Below are 22,175 nucleotides of genomic sequence, written 5' to 3' on the forward strand. Positions count from 1 at the left end.
ATGCAGAGCAGCACAAGTCATAGCACAGATTTCCCCAAGCCAGCCTACATGGCCGCAGGAGAGGAGCGAAGGCATGAGGGCATAGCATGCAACACCCAGAACTGAAGAAAGGATAGACCCAGACAGGTATTTAAAAAGCCACTCTCAAGCGTGACCAAACTGAATCCTTGTTTTCATTTTGGTCCAGTGGAAACTTTTCAATGGGACAGATAGCTTTCTTGGCTCTGCCATCAAAGGGATGCTGGTGCCTCCCCCGGTCAACTTTCTCCCATTTAATGGGATCTGGATTCCTCTCTCTGAAGGATACTGCTCTGGTTAGGAAGTCAGAGGGAGAAAATGCTGTAACTGTAGGGTGTATTTATTCTGATTCTTCTCAGGTTCATCAGTCGCTTCCACTGTAATACAGCTAGTAGCAGTAGCAAGCTGTTGCCCTGGTATATGGATTAAATATAGCTGGAGGCACAAACCAGAGTGTGAGGAGATTGCAAATCTAGTCCTCTGTGTACCCACTAACAGGAAAAACTCAGAAATCTCTGGAGAGTCGATCCAGGTATTCATGTCGTCTTCCAGACACTGAATAGAAACACCTGGATGGAAAGGACTTTTATTAGTTGTGACCCTTCTGTGTTAATCACAACCAATTTATTTCATCTTCAGCAACATGGAGAAGTATGGAAAGGCTATCCCAGTTTGACACTCTCCAGTGACATGGTGAAATCGGGATGAAGACACAGATGCCAGGTAGCAGATTATGGGGTAAATGAAAAAGGAGAGCTATTATGCAATACAAGAGGCTTGAATTTTGCCTACTAGTGAAATTATTATGCAAATTAGGTAATAATTTGCACATTTCATTTGAAGGACAACCAGAAATTCTTCTGGGAGGCTCCAAACCATCCTAGGAAGAAAAGTCGTCTCTCATTCAGCATCTCTTATTTGAATGGGACATCCACGTTTCTAAATGCAGGCAAGGAAAGGAATACTATCAAACTGGTACAGCAGGCAACTAGGAGTCTGAATCAGGACTTCTTTTCCCAGGTCTGTACCTAACATGCATTTTGACCTTGTTAAGTCACTTTCTTTATTTTCAAGCCTCAGTTTAACCATTTTTTAAAAATGGATAAATCAGTATATGTTTCCTATGAGGATACTGTGGGATTTATGGGTTTTTGGATGTGAAAGGTGCTTAGTGTATTATTAAATGGGCTGCATTTTTACAGGTTCACTCTCAGAAAGATGTATCGTATGTAAAATTCAAAACATTCTTCTGTGTCCGTAGGTTTAAATGATGAAAATAAATCAGAAAAATGGTATTTAAGTTCTAAGCAGGATATGGCAATAGGACTATTGCATTTACATTTGTACTATGAGCAATGAATTAATCATAAATGCTACAGGCCAATGTGGTTTTCTATCACATTTGAGAGTATGATTAACCTCCTGTACAATCAAAATAAAGACACGTTAGTGGCTAAGAATATTTACTGAGTCTGATATGGTTTAGCTGTAAAGGAAGAGATTGATTTTAAATTCTACTGATGTCTTTTCCTCTATGTCTCAATTAAACACTCCACATCAAATTCCTGAAATTTTTCTGCCACTACTTGTAATAGGTCAGAAATGTCAGGGTATCCTTGAAGTGGAGCACTCTTCTCCAAGGCACTTTGCATAGCTTAATTAGCACAGTTATTTCTTTTCCTGTGCCTTCTCTAAAGGCTTTCTTTATGTCAGATGCTTCTAGTTATTAGGAATCTGAGCCAGAGGTCAAGTGATAAGCTACTGATCACTCAAGCTAAATGCAATATAATGCAACAGTTCATATAAGCAGTTTGCAAAATCCTTCTGTGGCCTGTATGTGCAGGGATGCTCCAGGATGCATGTATCTATAGGCTTTGTTCAGCGCAGCACAAGACCCGCATGTGCATTAAAGGACCTTGTGTGGCCAAAGGTCATTATCATTAGATGACTACAGCCATCACTGTGACACTTTCTTTTATTCTACTGTAGCAAGCAAAGAAGCTTTAAAACTGTTGGGAAGTAACTGTGGGTTGGTTGGTTTGTGCTGGTTTGGTTTGTTTTTTTTTTTCTCAACAGGCAGTGAGGGACCTTCCTAACATCTTGAAGTAGTTTTGTTGTCTTGAATCCCCAGCCTCGGCTGTATAATTGCTGTAGTTAGCCTGTGTAGCAAATGGTCCTTGTCTTAAGGCCTGGAGCCAGTTCATGTCCCAGAGTCACCGCTTGAATGTTTTTCTCTCCAAGGTAGTTGCCTAAGCAGAACTAGTTCTGATTCTGGCTAGTGATATGTCATTAATATAGAAGTCCTCTAAAATGTTTGCCTATGAAAAGTGAGACTTTAACCCTGAGAGACCAGAAATCCTTCAAACTATAGTCTAAACACAAACAATTCACATAGTCCAGTATATGGTGAGGTCTCTTAACAAACCTTTTCTGAACATAGCCATTACATGAATGTCAGCTGCAGAAGTGTGTTTCACACTGGGATTTTTCCACTTGGCCTTTAGTCAGTACCAATCTGATAATGGGATGAAAAGTGGCCTTGAGGAATGCAGTTCAAAGGAATTGCACTGTTGAACCTGTGTACCAAGCCTGGCTATGTAAGTCATAGTAATGACTTGTGAAGATACCATAAAATGGAGACAGCCTGTGCAGGGCCATGAAACACAAGATCTATAGCTCATAGGTGGGACAACTGAGCAGCCAGGCAAGGGGCACTTGGAGAGTGGAAGGCAGCCAAAGGATGCTATAGGAAACAACAGCCATGGCAGTACTGCTGTGACAACAGCTTTCCTCTGTCTCCCTGTACTGGCCTTGCTAAGTTACAATTCTTATTTTGGTTATATGTATACTGAATAAAAACACCTGGATGGAAAGGACTTTTATTAGTTGTGACCCTTCTGTGTTAATCACAACCAATTTGTTTCATCTTCAGCAACATGGAGAAGCATGGAAAGGCTATCCCAGTTTGGCACCTGTGATGAGCCTGAACTAAACTTATTGTAAGCTACCAAATATTCAGAGCCTGGGCTGTGCTCTGAGCTCATCTTTATCGCTATAACAAGAGGTACTCTGACACTCTCCAGTGACACGGTGAAATCGGGATGAAGACACAGATGCCAGGTAGCAGATTATGGGGTAAATGAAAAAGGAGAGCTAGGAAGACTGGATGCATTTTTAAAGACCTGATGACAAAATTACCCCCAAATTCTGAAACCCTAAAGGAGTATGGAGTCACTCAAGTAAAAAAATCTATCCAGATTGCTGGATCTTACCATATAAGAAAGGATAGGAAGCTATAGATAGTAGGAGAGTGCTGGTGCAGTGTAACATACACTGAAATTGGTCCAGGTTTATTGCCATATTCAATGCAGACACTGAAATACAGTGGCTCTCGGAAGAACAACCCCATGTCTTGGGTGCTATGAGTTGGTATCCTTTCCCCTGTATATTAACAATGCAGTAAAACATTGTTGCTAGCAGACATCTGAAAGCAGCCTACCTTCTTAAAAAAAATCCTATTTCCTATCTGTGGTGCTGTAGATTACCCCTTTTTTGCTAAGGGAAACCTGATAGCCATGTGTATCAATTCAGGCTCAAAGGCACTTGACAACCTCTCTGTCTGTCTGCATTGTTTGTTCACAGTAGCTTTCTCTTTATCAGATCCTGCTATACTTGCTGCAGGATCTCCAAACATTACAGCGGTTTTAAATGCTGAGCTTTCGACTGAGAAGGTCAGTGCAGGTGAACTAACAGTTTGTGTGGCGTGGCAGCCAACAAGGCTGTATCTCAGGAGGGAACAGCCAGATCTGGGATGCAGCACAGTGGGTGGTGGAATTCCTTTGTTCCTGTAGTGCTTCTTGAGATTTCAGATATTGTGATCTGTAAAGGTATTCCTATTTTAGCTGGCAGGCTGTTCAAGAAAACACCATTATAGGTGATGCACCTTTTTTTTTTTGGCTCTTAAGGACAAAAAGCTACCCAAGCCTGAGTACATCAGTCTAGTTGTTGTCCACATTTCACATGTACTCTTCTTGAGTTGCCTATAGCAGCATGTAGCACTTCTGAGCTGTTGCGAATGTGGGGATTTCAGAGGCCTTCCTGGCTCTAATGGAGAGGGGAATTGTACGGCCTTTCCATAAGGTTGAAGTCCATGCAGAAAAAGCAGGTCACAACTTGTCCCATTGCCTTGATTTTATATATGGACAAGCCAAGGTTCAGACAAGGCAAACATTTTGACCTAGTTTACCCAGAGAGCAATAAGGAAATAACCTAGAAAATACCCAGGGAATTCTCCAAGTGCAATAAGACAATAAAGTTCAAACCTGAGTCTTCATCTTATGAGCTGTCTGCAGGGCTCTCCACCTCTGCTGGCTTTGCACAGAGCTGGATTTGCCACTTGAGTGCTTTGCAGAAAGAACAGCTTTCCAAACATCCCTTTTGGTGAGTCTAAGCAGAGGAAAGGTAATGGTTCGTGTCCTGTCTGTTTTGCTTTAGACAGGCTCCGGGTCGCCGTCTCACACAGTGCATGACATTACATGCTGAGCGGGTGAGAGGTGGGTGCGGCTGCTGCCAAGGGGGTGCCTGGGCTTGTTGGGAGGATTGTTGCCATTCCTACCCGCTTCTCTCTCTGTGGTCCTTCTGAAACAACACAAGCTATTAGCAATGGTTGTGTGATGTAATTCATTTAGGAGGAAAACTCATAAAGTTTCTGGCCCTAGTCTCTCTGAGACAGCACGGGGGCAGGGAGATGAGCCCATGAGCTGAGCATGCACTGGGACACTGTTATCCATCCTACGGTCAAAGCTTCACCCAAATCCTCCACTGAAGGGTCCTGGGACTAATTGATCTACAAAAGCACAGACCTTGTAGCAGCCTACTGTGCCCCGGGCTGCCTGCCTGCAAGTTGTTCAGGGTTGGCATGGCAACACTAGCTTCCAGTGGGTGTAGGAGCATCCCTGAATCACAGCTCTACCTGCCGCCCCGTTGCACCTCCTGAGTGCTGCAGGAGTGTGTCATGGGAGCCAGTAAAAGGCTTTCCCTCCCAAAAAATAAATACCAAGAAAAGGGAGTACTTATCTGCCAGGGCCTGCTATTGAAAAACGGATCTCAGTTCATATAAGCAGGAAAAAGACATTGAGGCTTATTTGTATTTCTGCCCCTGAGCACAAAGGGGCTAGAAAGCAGGCGGATCCCACTGATTGTGTGTTCCTCCTGTTTGGAGATGTAATCGGCGTCCACATACTGTGCCACAGCCTTTCCTCATCTCTAGGGGTTGGGTTGGGGCTGGGAATGATGTATAGGGACATCCAGGATAGGGGTGGGGGAGGGCTGGCCCCTGACGCAGCATCTGTCCCCCATCTTCTGATGTGTAGCACACGCTGCGAGGAGCAATGTTCACAGGGGATGGAAGAAAACACAGGGTCACCCTGTTCACTCAATGCCGACTTACCAACTGGAGAAACAGGCTCTGTGTAAACAGTAGAAACGAAACGGATGTTTCACTCTGCTACTGATAAGTTTATCAGCAAAGCCAACGTGCACTCTGGACCCCTAGGAAAATACACAGAAAATGTGTTAAAGAAAGAGAAGCTGAGGGTCCTCAGCTAACCCCTGGCTTACCACGCCCTGGGTATCAGTGTTGGTGCCTTGGGACACGTTAATCATTTCTCCAGCCAATGTGACTCCAAGGTTGGGATGTTGTTATTCGTAACCACAAAGCCCAACCTTACCTGGGCTCTAGCTGTCGTAAGTGCTATCAAGATGGATGAAAAAGGGCTGTTGCAAAGGTGCTAGGGGAAGAGGAAAGCATGGCAGGGGCAGGCGAGGAGCACGGTTGCTGCTGGGGAGTGCCGTGGCAAGGCTCTGCTGGACCTTGGGTGGGAGGTGAGGCGGTGGCCTCTCCAGCTGGTCTTGGCTGTGAATAGACCATTGTCCTTTGCAAGGAACCAAAGAGAAAACTCTATTTTGCTTCCTTGACTGTGGCACTGAGCCAGTATTGCCTCACTGAGGGCCTGGCCTCCAGCTCGGAGGTCTCGCGGCTCCCAGATGCCTCACCCACGTTGCCTCAAGTGCTTGCTCTGGGGTCCTGTTACACACAGACCATTTTGGCTGGCTGGATTTTGTTCCCTGCGAGCGAGTGGCTGGAAAGGAGGTGTGCTTCACAGAGCTTATAATAGAAATCTTGCTTTGACCTCTATGACAGAGAGATTAATGCCATTCCAGAATGATATAGTGCATGTTTTTTAAGGATCCAAAGGCAATTCCTGTTTACAGAGCAGGACCGGTGGAGCCTCATAGCATTCAGGCTAGGGCAGTGGCTGTTGGGGATTCCTTTCCCATCACTTCTTTTTCAGGTGGACTTTTTCCCTGCTGAGGGAGAATTTGACAATCCCCATGGATGGCTGAGCCAAGTTGTTGCAGTTGTGCAAAATTGCGCTGCCTGTCTCTGAGACAAGAGAATGAGGAAATTCTTGCACCTATCCCTATCCCTTCTCATCAAAGGAAACCACACTGGACCTTCTTTGGGGTGATTCTTTCTGTTTTAGAATTTCATGGCTGAGATCCACAGAAACCTTGCCAATCCTTACGAAAAATCAGTCAGTGACAGTAAAGGCCTATTTGTAATAGCCTTGCAATTCCTTGATTTATCTAGCTCTGCAGGTGGAGTCTTAAATGCTTTGATCCATAGTGGTCTGACCTACTAATCCCAATTATACGCTCAGGACCATCACCTTTACCTCTGTCGGTGTACAGGCACTGAGTGCTGGGCCTGTGATTTTTATTGCCACCATACCTGCTTTTCCAAGAAGTACAAAAAGCTGAAAGCACTGTGAACAAAAGGAAAGTATTCATCTGCTAATAGCATCAGCCTTGCATTTTTAGTCCTCTTTCTGGAAACCAGAATGTACAAGAACTTCTTTCTGGGTAAGTGTATTCCCATATCCATGAGGATATAATGCAAGTCAACCGTCTGAGCCTTGGTGAGCCAGTGGAGAGTCGGAAGTGGCACAAGCCTGGAGTCCACTGTCTAACGCATTTCCTGGCCCAGTCCCAGAGAGAAAACACAAAAAGGCCATACACCCAATGGAGTAAATTCATCATTTTACTGGTGGTTGGATTGTCAGGGCCCAGAATTTAAGGAAAAGGGGCCTTTAGTGAGCTCTTGTGTTTTCATATGTGATTGTAGGTGGACACTCAATGACCCATGGATGCTTCTTTAGGTGGGACATATCTAACTTGTTATTAACAATTACGTTATAGAAGGACTGTCATGTTATATACACTGGCAGGGAACAACTGAGACTAGAGTTGGAGGCAGGGATTTTAGATGTTTTTAGAGACTTAAATTCATGTTTCCAGGTGCTAGCAGCACAAATGAGTTGATACGCAATCATGGAAATCCACCATGTAGGATATTAGCAATATGGAGCTTTTCTTGAAGGGAAGTTTGAGGCACACTTAGCATATGTAAAGCTGCATTATTTACTCCTGGAAGATGATGGTGTGAGTTGATGACACACCTTCCTTCCCCTCTCTACTTCTCATTTTCTCTCTGTATTGAAGTCCTCTGACCTTGGAAACCTTTTACATCTCTGCAAAGCATGACTATCCTTTTCTCTTTCTCATGCTCTTTTTTTTTTTTTTTTTCCACGGTGTATTTCATCCAGTTGACTTCAACCCTCTCCCACCAACGCACACCATCAGTGATGGTGCAAATCACTGCTACCTTTATTGGCTCCAGCCATAACCTGATACAGCTGGCCTGGGATTTTCCGAGGGCTCCTGCGGCAGAGCAGGTTGCAGACCGATTGAGACATGTTTGGTGGTTCAGCCAGGTTTGCCACAAGGGGGGGTGAAGAACGGAAACAGTCTGTGGAAATTTACTGACTCTCTGAAGATCTCATGACTTCTTGCTAAATCTGAAAATTCCCAGTACAACAAGAATAATTGTTTCCAAACTGCCCATGAATCCTTTCATCATCTACCTGAATATTGCATGGGCAGTGGCATTGTTTTGGTCAGTGATAGACAGCCAGTCCATCATTCGCTGGAGGGGTGGAAGATAAGGAATTCATTAGTCGAGACACTGGTTTCTAGTACAAAGAACTTCCACACAGATGGTGAATTTAATATATATATTTTCAACAAGTTAGCACATAGTGTGCCAACTCTTGTGAAATATATGCACATTAGGAGTATGAGTGGGAGCAAATAAGGTTGTGAGGAATCTTTCTGCGGCTTCTGTTTTCAAACAGTGATTTGCAAAGAAGTCTTTTTCTTGTCTCTTTTTTTTTTTTTTACGTAAGGTTAATATGTACGAAGTGCTTTAAATCATCTGAAGTAGATCATGGCTATGACTAAGAGATAAGGAGGGATTTGTCTGTCTGACAAACTTCCCCTCTGTTTTTAGAAAAGGTTGGTATTTTCAGAAGTGGTAATATACCACTGAGTGCAGAAGCAGGCGCGTAGTGTAAATTGGAGTTCCACCAGTTCACGGGCTGAGCAAAAACTGTTAAAATGCAACATACTTTGAGGCCCAGCTCTCTGTCCCACACAAGAAGAGCCTCCAATTATGTCTCTTAAGTAAAGCTCTTAGTCTCCAGCCCCCCAAAAAATCAATGTAATGCCTACTACAAAGTCAATAGGAATTTTGCTGTTAGGACAATTAATGTTCTTAGTCATCTTTATACTGGACCATATCATCCACCTATCAGAATTAGCGGTGTTTATTGAAAAAAATTGAGGGAGGGAGAGAGGAAAAAAGCCACGAGAAATCAGAGAAAAATTACCTGAGTCTGTGTTGTGCCTCTGGGCAAGGCACAAAGTGAATCTGAAATGTAATTTCTAAGCAAGCGTGGCTAGAAGTAGAAACTGCAGTGGGGATGATGAGACCGGCAGTGCGGTCAGCTCAAGCCCCGTCACAGGCGGTGGCCAGCAGAGCCTGCGCAGCTCATTCAGTGCACAGGGCAAGGCCCTGGTAGTGCCAGGAATGGGATGCAGGCTGGTTTTGCTTTAATATTTTTGAAAAAGCCTTGTAAAGGCAAGGGACTGGCTCGTGCAGCTGTACTGAAGTCATGTAGATGGAGACCTGCCTACACAAGCTTGCTTTTAGGGCTGGGGGTGAAGGGACAAGGTAGGAAGCTGTATGTGTTCCATATGGTGTTCCTATAGTGGAGTCCATTTTCTAAGCCTTTGCTGGGGTACTGCTGTGTTGAAATACTAATTCAAATACTAACAAAACTGTAGCAATTTAGGGCAGGAATAGGATATTTGCAGGTGGATAATTAGCTAACTGGATAATGATGATCTCCTGTTATATGCAGCCAAAAACTTGGTTGGGTACAACCAAATTTAGGGCAAGATACAAAATATATTGAGATCTGACATATTGAAAATTCTCTGCATCTGTCCAGGAAACAGTAAAGATGATAATCCCAAAGACCCCAAGAAAATTTAAAAAACATTTAAGATCAGAAAATGAAGCCCAGAGAAAACCAGACACATTAAAGACAGCAGGACTGCAGCCCCATACGTCATATAAAATGAATGCAGTTCATCATGCTGAATTGTTCATGCTCAGACCATATATGTTCAGTTCTTGACAAAGTAATCTCTTTACAAAGCTACATAATGCAGCAGAGTCAGCTAAGAACGAGTTATAAACAAAGAAGCTATTCAGCTGTCAAAGCAATTTTCAGCTATATTAAAACAGAATAGGATGGGATGGATTCTGCTGAGCCTTCTGCTGCTCGCTGTCCCGGGGAGCCGTTGGCATTGCATGTGTGTAAATCGCGTGGCGAGAGGGAGTGTGTGGCACACGGGCAGCTGCCCACGCAAACACATGTACACACACGTGCATGGGATAATCGCCTGCCGCTTTCCTGGGCTCATGTTAGAAATTGCAAAATGCTTATTTAAATTGCATTTTCTGCCTGCACTTGGGGATGTCACCAAGTTCTGTCCATTCCGATGACGTGTTTTGTTTCCATAGAAACCAATGTACTTTGGAGAAAGAAAAGCAGAAGGAGACTGAGAAAAGCAGAAAAATCGAGCAGAATAAGAGAAGTGTGGGGGGTGAATAGATGATTTGGGTCTTGGGGCTTTTAACAAAGTGACTTACGCCTTAAGGTGGCAAGATGCCTTATTTATTTATGGGTGTGTCACTCCAGAATAATTCAGATCCATTCAGATGTATGTCAATTAAGTAAATGCAGAATCCTATTTCTTTATGTATACTATCCACCATCAGATAGTCTGTGTCTGTACCGGAGAGGCCAGGCTTCCAGTGTGCTTTCTGCTGACACATGACTTTTGCTGTTTGCTGTGCCTCCGGTGTCATTAGCAGGTGTTTCCTATCTCCATCCCCAAACTGGGGAAGGAGGTAGGGCCTGGGAAACTACAGATTTCAACTAAGGTTCAATGAAATACCTGTCAAGTCTCCCATAAAAAAGCTGTATATGATCTGTACCTCCCAAGGGGTAGGCGGGGCAGGGAGAGGCATGCTGGAGCTGTTCTATGATATTTTTTTTCCTTCTTAAAACAGCCAACTTGCCATTGAATCATTTAATCACTAATTAAAAATCCTGGATAAAACAAGCTGTCTACAGCTTTCTGGCAAGCATCCCACTGACTTCAGTAGGACTAAGATTTTACCCTTTCCTTGACTGCAGAGCTTGTTCGTTGTCACTTCTTTTTCTTTAGCTGTTCTATGTGGTTTATGCCAGATTTTTTCTTAGATGCATGTTTTCTTTCCCTTTTCCCAAATATTATCTCACTACAGCTCCAGAATCAAAGGGTCATAACATGATGGATCCCAAGAGGTAGTCCATCACCAGGCTAGCTGTGGTTCACCCACATCCTTTTCTGCTGTGACCTAGGAGAGGATAAGGAGTAGACGTGAGGGCAGCAGGAATTTCAGCAGCTAAAGGCTACCTCGAGTACCTCTGTGCAGGCGTAAACTCAACTCGCAAGCCCTTGTTGCCAGATCTGTGTGGTGCATAAGGGGGTCCCTCAGCTGGTAGCTGACCAGCTGGAAAAGGGATGGACCGCAGTAGCCTAGAGCATCAGCTGTTTCACCACCAAAGGCTGAATGCCAGGAGGAGGAACAGAATCCTGTATGTGTGTATTCTGTATGTGCAAATGCTGTTGGTAACAGAGCAATATTCCTGTTCTGTTTGTGCCTTTTCTTTGGTACGTGTCTTTCTCCTGTCTTCCCCTTTTGTGTTTATCAGTCATATATTCTGTTTTTAACCAGTCATATCTTCTCTAATTTTGCTTTCAGAGTCTGTCTTAGAAGAGACCTATGCCGTGTCTGCCTGGAACTGAATAACTAAGATGCACCCCCGCTGGCTGCTTGCTTGAAGGTAGGGATATGCCAACAAACCCTGCCTCCCAGGGGCTTTTTGGCAGAGCACGCTCGACTTTTTGACTTTCTGCTGTGTTCATGAGAAGCTACTCTTGGTCACACACGGCCCATGTATGAGGGACCCGAGCCAACAAAAATTGCCATGACCTACTGCATTCTTCAAAGCTTAGGGCAGCAGAGCACGAATCGACAGCAAACACCCTAATCCTTTACCAACACACTGGGTGGTAAAACCCACAGCAGTTGCCTGTAGTGTTGATGTGATTTAAGCCCGTACTCTTTAATTTATCTTTGTGCACCCAAAGCCATGAGATCTAACAGTACTGACAGTTAAGAGTCTCATTTGCTGGTTCATCGACAAATTATAAGAATAAAAAGAAACTACGTGAAGGGAGCTATGATTTGGTTGAGCAGCTCTAATCTTGGTTGTTTTCCTTGGCTTTAAACTTTGATTTTTACAAGTTATATGTTAAATGCTCTGCTTCACTTCTTTGTATCCAGACAGAAACAGTTTGTAAAAAATGTGCTTTGTGGGTAATGTAGAATTTTGCTCCTCTGGGGAATCCATCAGTGAGGATGTTTACTATACATTTATAAGATCCCTTGTAGATCTTTAGACTGGGCTCTCAGATGTTCATTCTCTTGGACTTTTTATTGCTAACATTTATTCTTCTTTTAATGGTGAACTCTCAGAACAATGCAGAGGGCTGAGTTCAAACTCCAGGCAAATCTTGCATCACTCTTGGCTTGCAACTGGGCTCCATGCAGGACTCAGCAAGATTTCATTCAGCCTTTTCTATAGGGTTTGTTACAGTTCTCTGGGGCGGGCAGGGAAAATTACTTTTGGCTTTAATGTTCTGTATTAGTTAGTCTGTGATTTGCTTGTTCCAGAAGCTGGACATTATCTTCGATATTTTGTCATTCTGTAAAGCAACACTGAGTACAAGACAGAGCGACAAAGCATCTTTCATGCTCCTGCTGATTCATTTCATGTACTTCTGTGAGGTGATGAAATCCCTTGGTCACGTCAAAGCTGCTCATTTCTAGATACCTGCTAATATCTAAATACTAGATATCATGTGACAAGTTTAAAGGCCAGAAGATGACATTCAAGGCTGATGTCAGTACTCAAAAAAGTAATCTTCTGGAAGGGAATGTAACTTTACCTGTGAGTGAGGAGAATTTGCATGACTGTAAGCTCAAGATGAGCTGTTATTCAAGTACAAGGATGAATGAGAAAGGTTAAAAGAACTTTAAAAAAAAAAGTCTGTGCAATCCAAGTGTACTGTTTATAATCTTTTTGTACCAAAACAAAATTTGTGATGTACTTCGACTTGGGATTTTCCAGAGTCATCAATGTAATGCTGGTTTTCATCTTCTCTTGTCTTGCTGTTTCCTGACTACCCTTCCCAGGGTTTGGAATTTTTATCCTCATTTTCCTCTTTTGCTTTTAATGAAATAACAAAATTAGTGTTTTGACCTCAGAGTCTTCTCCCACACTAGAGGATTTAAAATTGCTAGGTGAGAGTCAGCAGGAGATTATGATACTCAGTCTAATTTCCTCAGAAATGTTATAGCTGAAGTATTTATAATAACAAGGCTTTGTTGCTGGAACCTCTGAATGCCAAGACTCTGAAAGAGGTAACTGAACCAGCAAGTTCTGGAAATATTTCCTAGATAGAAACTCAGGAGGAGTAGGGGAACACCAGCAATGTAATTGTATAACAGAGCATGTCACTTTTTAGCAACAGAATTTCCTTGTCAAGTTTAGAGTTTTTTGTTTGGACAAATGGCTTGTGTAGAAACTGAAGATTTTTAGTCTCTGTGCTGTTCCAAATTTTAAGCTTTTGGTTTTCTTGATGTGGGTTTTTTTTTGACATCACTTAGTGATGATGAATCCATGTTTGCGTGGCATGATTGGTCAGCTCAGACATGCTTAATGACTTACGCCTTATAAACTACATTTGACTCAGTATCCTTTGTTGTTGGAAGGAGAGTCTGCTGCATTATGCAAAGTCAGGAAAATTTACTTCTAATCAAAAAGTTTTGCCATGGTAGAAGTCAACAAGACTCAAACAGTGCACGATACTCCTGCTTATTTCCTTTCAAGGACTGAATCTTGCACATGGTATGTCTTGAGAATGACAGTCGCAAGCAAATTTTTAGTCACACAGCTATTCTCAAAAGTAACTAAAACTGGATGCAAGGGAAGATCTGTTTCATAATAATCCGACATATTCACAAATATTTTCTCACTGTTTCTTTACTACTTGTCAGCTGTCCTTTCTTTTCTTCTATTCCCTTGTATTTCTTCTTAGGTTTGCGTTTTGATGATGCCTGTTTTGTTCCCAGAACCAATCTTTGCATTTATAGTAGATGGTTTTGAATATTGATGAATCTACATTTACAAATGTAGCTATATAAAGTGGTTGCTTTTCTATGGAGGTTGCTTTCTTTTACTAAGCAACAGAGCAGACCTGGATACAGAAGGTGCAGGCAAGTTTGTGATCAGTCAATCTGTGCAATTGCACCAAGCGACGTGACAATATAATTCATGCTGTGATATACCACTTTAAGGCTTGGCCTGGTGCTTGCTGGATGATGGTTGCTTTACATTACGATGGTGAGATGTTTCCCTTCTCCTAAGAGAATTTGGGCTATATTCATCGACTGGTTTTGTTAAATACTTCTGGCTTCCATAAGATCTTTATCACTCAGGGTGAAGAAGGGTAGCTCCTTCAAAAACCTGGTGCCATCTCCCAAGACTTTACCTCTGTGGTATCTGGCAGTTAAATTAAAAGCAGGTTACAGTACAGCTTGTTTTGTATGAATGTTTGTCAGTCAGCTGTTGAGAGAGGTTTCCCTGAATGTACGAAACTTGTAAGTTAGGTGTTGTGTTTCATCAGGAGGTATTCTTGTTAAAGAATTGCCAGAGACAATACAAAAATTAATCTTGGTTATAATGTAATCCTGATACAAAATGCTTCATTTCTTCTTGGCAAATGAAGTTTGGCATCAGCAAGTATTTACATTTACATTGTTTTTAAACTCCTGTGTGTGCTGGAAGGTAGGATGAAATATTTCCTAGATAGTCAGACTATTCCTAAGAAAAGATATATCATGGAGCAGAAATTTAGAAACATTCTGTTCCAAAGGATGCCGCATGATCAATACAATTACACCGGGGTTCTACTGGATGTCCAGAGCACATCTTTCATTGTTTTCGTATAGGTTACCCCTCAATTTTATTTGTTTCATTTCAAGAGCTTTCCAATTTTCTACTGTATCAGCAGTTGCATGAGCTACCTTTCGCTGTGCTCCTGCTTTGACATATTCCTATCCATCCACATTCTTAAGAGATTCTTTTCCCTGTGCACAAGGAAAAGTGACAGAAGTTACTGTTGGTTAACTCATTACACTCTGATGCTCTCTATCTTAGCTCAAATCACTAAGTAAATATAACTGATATTTATATGTCATATCTCTTCATGACTGTATATGTTTGTTACTTCCACTTTTCCTGGGTTCCTAGTGCTTGTGTAAGGAGAAGTCACAAAACATGGAGAGAATGTTGGTGTATGTGGAAAAATCTTGCATGGACCTTGATTTCAGGAAGAACATACACATGTGCTGATAAACAGTTCGTTATCTAAGAAATACTTAAGAGAGTGTTTCTTAAATGAGAGTGCTTCTCTGAAACTGAGCATTTGGTTGCTGGGTTGTTTTTTTTTAAATATTTCAACACTCTGCTGATAGTGTTGTGAAATCCTTGCTGGGCCTTCGCCAATTAACTGAATAAACTTTTACTTGTTTAATGATTTTATAACTCTCATATATGAGATAAACTTGCCATTTGTTCATTTAACTTCTCTCCTGCCTTTTGTGTGTACGAATACTATCTAATCTCACAAAGACCCCAAGTCTTTGAGACTTAAGTTCTTGCAAAGTTAGCAAATACAGCAATCAGAACGTGTTTGGACACAAAGGTTTCTTAATGTTTTTCACTGTATTTTTAGTATTATTAAAGATAATTACTGTTGTATTATTAAATACATTGAGCTGTTATATTCTGTGATGTAATTTTCCACATTGATACTTACACTTATTAGTACACATTCCATTTAAAGTCGTTTTTCATTGCTTGGTGTGTGACGTACGTCAGAGAAGAACTGAGATCTTACAAATCTGCATCCCAGAAATTGTCTGCGAAATAGTCCTTCCTAATGGCCGACCAGCCCCTAAAATTCAACTGAAAGGTTAAGATCAGATGTATGTTAATGTCACAGAAGACATGAAATCACTGAGTAGGATTTCTTTAATTACAAGAGGATTGAATAGGAACAAAAAATATTCCCTACACACTACTGACTTTATCGATTTGTGATTGTTGGTATTATATTTCATGTTTTCAAGTATTCAAGTAATGGATACAAAATTGGAAGCATGAGGAAAGGTATAGAAATCATACCTAGAGGCAGTGAGAGAATGGGAGAATTCTCATTCACTACCAGTGACATAAATTTCTGTCCACAGGGCATAGGCATTGAGAGGAAAATAACTTCTATGAAACAAAGGGCTGTAACAGCCTCATTTTTTTCTCTGGACCCAGGTAAATTTCATCCTAAGACAATAAATAAATAAATAATATAAAGTGCAATGCTATTTTCTGATTCATTATCTTGTTAGACTCAAAATAAACATATATCATACTGGAATTGTAATAACACAGGCTTGGTACATACAGAGGGAATCACATCCAACTACTACATATGAAGAAAACATACAAAAGGGAATGATTTAGAGGAGAATGAAATTCTCTTTTAGACTGTGATGGTTCTGCTGTGTTTCCCCTGGAAGATGGTCCTTCTCATGTACAGACTTTTTTGCATATTTTCTTTTTTTTTAAAAAAAAAAAAGGAAGAAAAAATTCTACTGGTATATAAACAAATATCAGGTATTTAGCTACTGTTATAAGTTGAAAAGCAACTTTAAAATTAGAAAGTTCAGGAAAATAATATAAAATCACTGTATAATAATATGTACAATACGAGTTATATATGTTTGTAATAATATCAAATGGTTTTCTCTTTTCTTTGCACTCTGTGTCACCTGAAAATGTTTCTTCAGGTTCAGGAACTGTTTAGAGACTGCATTTGTCAAATATTGTAGGAATAGGAGAAAGAATAATAACAGCAACAAATGATTCAATTATTACTACAATTATCATTGCTGTTCTTATTATGAATATAATTTGCTTTAACACCTGCAATGCGGCTGGTGATTTTCAGGCACTTCAGTGCTTTCGCTTTGTTCTACAGAGTTGATAACCAAGGACAGAAGTCAGGGAAAAAATGTCAATAAACAGTATGGAAAACGTACCCATAAATCAGCACTCTCTTATAGCAATGGAAGCAGACTCTTAGGAGGGTTTCTATGGAAGGGACTTAGCAGATAAGCCCTGGGTGGCTGGGCAAGGCTTAGGGTTGGACCATGGTGTGATGGAGCACGGATGGAGTGTGGTGCCCTGGAGCAGGTGGCTGGGAGCCTCTCATGGCAAGGCTGTGCTAGCAAGAGCATCAGAGCTTTGAAGGCTAAAGCTTGCTCCATGCAAGATGGGAAGCTGCTTGAGGAATTCAAAACCTCAGTAAGGGAAGTTCTTCGTGAGCCTGTGTAAGTAGGGATATGCTCTGAGATGACAGCAATGGGGCAACTGTGGTGTAAATCCATCTGGCTATATAGATTTCAGCGCTGCTCAGCTGAGAATTTGGCTAACAGCTTACAAATCCCCAGTGTTTCACACACTGGAGTACAAAACAACTGTTCTTTCAGCCTATTGTGTAACCGTGAGTCATTAGCCTCTGCTTGAGGATGATCCAGCTACCTTGTCAAGGAACTGGAACAAAACTGTGCATCTCAGGTGACTTAAGTTATACAACATGGAAAACAAATTCCCTCTGCCAGCATTTCGTGGGCAGCCCTTGCACATTCCTAGGTAGATGTTCAGTGCCATGGCCTGAATTTCCTCCCATAGAAAGGCCAGATTTGTAAAACTGCTTCTTACCCAGCCTTAAATCTCATTCAAGTCTTCAAAATAGATTCAGGAAGATTGTGCTGAAAAGGGTGATTTTCACCCCTGATGGCTGATTCGCCATAATTTCTGTGTTGAGTAGTGGTGCAGCTCAAACACTGAGGGAAGAGGATGAAGATAAGAAACAAGTGGCCAATACCACTTTAAGAATCCACAAGAGAAAAGTAATAAAAAAGAAATACAATAACTCAGATAATAAAAACATTATCTTACAGATTCCACACAAACTTTGCCTTAGGGAGGCCACCTGGTTTGTGTTTTACTGACACAGCTGTTCAGATTTTTTTTTTCCTTTTGCTGTATAAAAATAGAGGAATCTGAACAGCTGTTTGGGTTAATTTTTTTAATGCCTTCAGTAAGTAAAAATAAAGGCAAATAACATTAATAAGCAATGTGAAACTGCCTCCAAAGATGCTTTAAAAACTTTCCAGAATAATTCCTGGACCTCATCCATGACAAATAATGGTCTGTTGTCCATGGAAGAAGCTGAGCCAGATAGGCACATCAGGCATTTCCACTGGCGTGCTAGCCAGGGGTAGCATTAGCTCTCCAGCATCTCTTCTCTTCAGAAGGAAAGACTCGTTTAGATTGGGGAAAATTGGCAAACTTGGTTATATTGGTATCAGTCCACAGTAAACCTATTGACTTCACTTAAATCACTTAAAATTTCTGTAACTGAAACTAAAAAAAATCCAAAACAAAACAAATTTTGCTTAAAACCATCCATAACCAGTTTCATTGCCTTCCAGGGAACTACTCCTGAAGGAGGTGGTTGAAGGGAGAAAGGGAACAGAGCTTGTAAGGATGTCTGGATAGACACCATTTCCAATGAAAAATGTCATTTTTTTGCAATTTTCAAAACCACAGTGCTGGGGGGGGGGACAGAGGTGTCTGTGCTGGTTAGTGCTGTCCCTCCTGACACACAGCACACCAACAATATCCCGGCAGGTTGAAAATGAGTCTGGTTTAACTGGGTGATGGAATGAAACAAGTGGGAGTCATTTTGCTTTTTGTTGCCCAGTGTTTCACACACCTCTAGCGGCAAACCCTCTTCGTTGCCAAGACAACCCCGAAGAAATACGAAATCCAGAACAATACCCTGTGTACGAGAAGCCTCGTATTCTTTAGTGCACGCGTTCGTTTTGAATGTCAAGAGAAACACTGCCCTCCAACCCAGGTAAGTCCAGGTAAAGTTATAGGTGATATCTGTAAGATTATAATGACTTGCATTTATAGATTGTCTTTTATCCTGACGGCTGCCAAAGCTTGAGGGCCGGCACAGAGAGCCTAAGCAAATGTTATCCCTGCAGTGCAGCGTTGCCTGAAGCTGGCCAGACACTGCCAGGAGGGTTTCTGGGGGCTGTTGTGAAACTGAAGTCAGGGCTGGAGTGCTGATTGCCCTCCCCAGCCTGTGCTGCGTGTGGAGGTGGCTGCAGTGAGCAGGGAATGCCAGGCTGTGATGAGCTGCCTTTACAGTGGTTTCTAAAGATTTCTCGGGCTACTGAATGCAAGGTAGTGCAGCCATAAAGGTCTTTTCACTCAGTAATTGGGATGGACTGACCTGGGCTCAATCTGTAGGTCAAAGGAAATATAAATGTGACTTAAGCCTCTTCACTTAATGTCTTGGCTCAATGCAGGACATCGGAAGGTCTGGAGCTTTGGGTTTGTTAATGCTTATTTATTTAACCCCAATGAATGTACATTGGACAAAGGTCCAGGAGGTCAGAATAAACATCTTCAGAGTCTCTTAGGGCATCCTCTTGCAGGCACTAGCCTCAGGGACTTTTCTGTTTCTCAGAAAAAGGTTATGCGCAATTTGCAAATATAAGATTTGCTTTTCCAAATTAATTCCAGATCATCTTTAAGCTTCCCATTTTATTCCCAGTGACAGGCAGTAAGTGATAATATTTTTTCTGAAGAATGATAGGAATACTCTTTTTACCATGCTTGAAGTTGGCACTGACCTCCTCATTAAGAATGGCTGCACCCTTAGGAAGTAATAGAAGATCTCCATTTGGTTATAGCTCTTTGATAAATAGGGGAGCAGCACTTGGAGCAGGAGACACTGGATTCTGCATAGCAATGCATCCATTTTACTGTGCACCCAGGATGAAGAGAAATCCATGTTAGCCTGCTTTAAATCATAGCAGCATCCCAAAAGTAAGCAGGAGAAATGCCATCATCTTTTGCATCCTTTCATTCTTTGGCTCTCTGCTTCCTTCGTTCTGTCCTTTTGTATCAGCTGCCTGTGAAGATGTTCCCAGCAGGAAACTTGGCAGCTTTACGGGCGTATCCTGATGAACTTGGTCTTTACACGAGCAGGAATCTCTGGGGGACTGCAGCCTCCTCTCTTCCACTGCACCCCTAGAACCACATCAGTTCCTCCTTTTACGATTGTGTGTTGGGGTCCAACAACTCCAGGACTTTTGGCTTTAAAAGGCTAGTAGCAAGCAGTAGTAGCAGGTAGTTTGGTCTAACAGGAGCACCAAACCACAACAAACCAGTTGGTGCTGAGAACTCCATGTCTATGCTATTGACGCTCAGGGTTTCTACCCTGAGTATGGCACTAGCTTAGTCCTGTAGACTGAGCTCTGAAATTGTGCCACGGTATGAACCGAACCACAGTAAGTCAGGGATTCACATTGGAAGCACACAGCTGATCCAGACTAAGACACAGATGTAGATTAGCGTTTTAGGAGCAGAGGATCAAACTGGCCAGTGTTGAAAAGCAAGTGTTGCCTATTTGAGCATCGTGGTGAGGCACTCTGAAGCAGAGCTGGGTCTGCTTTGACGGCTTCATCAGCACGTCCAGAGCTTCACCTTCCATTTATGTGACAGTGTCTCCCTGGCTGCGGGAGAAGGAGCCCTGTGAATGAGACGTGGGGCTGTACTTCAAGCAGCAACCCTAGAAGCAACAGTTCTGCGCTGTACCCTCGTTTGTCTCCCTGAAGAACAAACTCTACAGCACACTGGGAACCATCACACCTTCATCCCATTAAAAGAACACATCCTGTTAGATTTCGGGTGAGGCATCCCTGAGCTCAGGCCACTCCGCACTCCTGTTTTAGCACCTTAGAAACAAACTGAAAACTCCTTGCTGCTCAGGAACAAAGGAGGTGTATGGAAGAACTGCAATTTCATAAACTGTCGAGTGGGAGTTGGAGCTATTATAGAACATCCCGTTCCAAAAGGAAACAAATGATAGCCTGATGCTGCCGGGTAGTAGTGACGTACACGGCTGCAGCGTGAGTCAGTCTGTGTCAGATACAGACCTAGAGGGAAAACATTTGTGGCAGTGGGACCGATCACATGCTCATAGATGGAATTACCTCAGCTCATTTTTCATGCGGGTGTTAATGTATTTGCTGCACTTCTTGAGCAAAAGGCAAATAGCAGTGTAGAGGAAAAAGTCGCATGTAGAAGCCGTTCTATCTGTCTCTTCTTGCAGCCTCCTGCTTCCCACCCACATCCTGCACAGCCGATGATAATGTATCACGAGCCTTTTGGTATATCACTGTTTCGTTCAGTAAAATGGAATGTGCTGTTGTTATTATTTGTGTTATTTGGAATCACAAAGCATGTCCTATTCCAAAGGCATAGGTCCATGAATGGGACAATTAAGTGAATTATTAGGAAAATATTTTGTTTATCACTGAAGTGGTGTCTTGCTTTAATAGTTTACAGCTCAGCTGAATGCTTGTATTCATTTAAAAATGAAAACTGAAGCCTAAGTGATCCTTTTAAGGCCCTAAAGGAGCCTGTAGAGCTAATTCTCTGGTATGTGAGGGGTGTGTAATTATGTATAAATTGTGAAATGAATTGGCTGTTTACTGGAAAGTTATGGTGATCTCGTGGATAATGTCAGTCCAAGATAAGAAACCCTGGCCATGGTTTGAGGACAAGGAAGCTTTAGTGGTTATATTACCTTGAGGTGCTTCTATCCCAGACTTGTTTTCCCACCGTTTTGCTCCAGCTCAGCTGTCTCCCAGTTGTGCCAAATAACTCTTTGTGTGACTCTGCAGTGAGCCGCATCAGGAGCTGATGGGGGTTAAAGACCATGAGCAGAACATCCTGTTAAATAGGAAGGATTTTGTCTTCTTTCTTGTGTGTTTTTTTGTTTTTGCAATTTATTTCAACCAGATCAGTTTCCTAATCAGCATGGCCCCCGGGAAGAACTGCACTGGCCCAGCTGAAAGGTCCGAGTGTTCTGTGGTGGGGGGAGATGCTGGCAGGGGCTGATGGTGGGAACTCTGTGACAGCGTCGCCACCAAAATCTGCAAATCAGTAAACCATAGCCGGTAAAACATTGCTTCATTCAGCAGCAAAACAGAACAGCCGCTGTGCCTCCAGAAGGAAATAAAAAAGCGGGGCTGTTATTTGTCTACAGACCATGTAGCCAGGGCTGGAGGACAAACTGGGGGAAGGATTTGGGTTCAGGATGCTGAAGTCTGATGGACAAAAAAGGCCTCAGAAAGCAGTAGCAGTCATTGGGTGTTTCCCATCTCTTGTGCTGGAATCTCATAAACGTAGTTGACCTTTTCATGGCGGTTCAGTCAAATCTACAGCGAAACTACAGGTCAGAGTTGTCATCTGACACTCAAACAGGGCCAAAATAGTGAGCTCAGATCAATGATTCAGAGCAAAAGCAGAACTCTCCTTGCACTGGAACTGAGAAGTCTGGTTTGTGCCCATGTGTAATCGCCT

General features: G+C 42.3%; 1 protein-coding gene across 8 annotated transcripts in view; it reads left to right on the top strand.

The window, feature by feature from the left end:
* SLC6A6 (solute carrier family 6 member 6) overlaps nt 1-22,175 on the top strand; it is a 121,300-nt gene that overhangs the window by 7,840 nt on the left and 91,285 nt on the right. For 4 of the 8 annotated variants that reach the window (XM_055708182.1, XM_055708183.1, XM_055708188.1 and 1 more), the window contains exons 2-4: nt 11,300-11,381; nt 15,917-15,992; nt 18,493-18,648. In XM_055708182.1, coding sequence (XP_055564157.1) covers nt 18,618-18,648 — 31 coding nt within the window. In that variant the 5' untranslated portion in view covers nt 11,300-11,381; nt 15,917-15,992; nt 18,493-18,617. The remainder of the gene's footprint in view (nt 1-11,299; nt 11,382-15,916; nt 15,993-18,492; nt 18,649-22,175) is intronic. The other 4 variants (XM_027805854.2, XM_055708189.1, XM_055708190.1 and 1 more) reach the window with 1 other exon arrangement.

The sequence above is a fragment of the Falco cherrug genome, chromosome 4 (genome assembly GCF_023634085.1).
Source record: "Falco cherrug isolate bFalChe1 chromosome 4, bFalChe1.pri, whole genome shotgun sequence".
Classification (NCBI taxonomy): Eukaryota; Metazoa; Chordata; class Aves; order Falconiformes; family Falconidae; genus Falco; species Falco cherrug.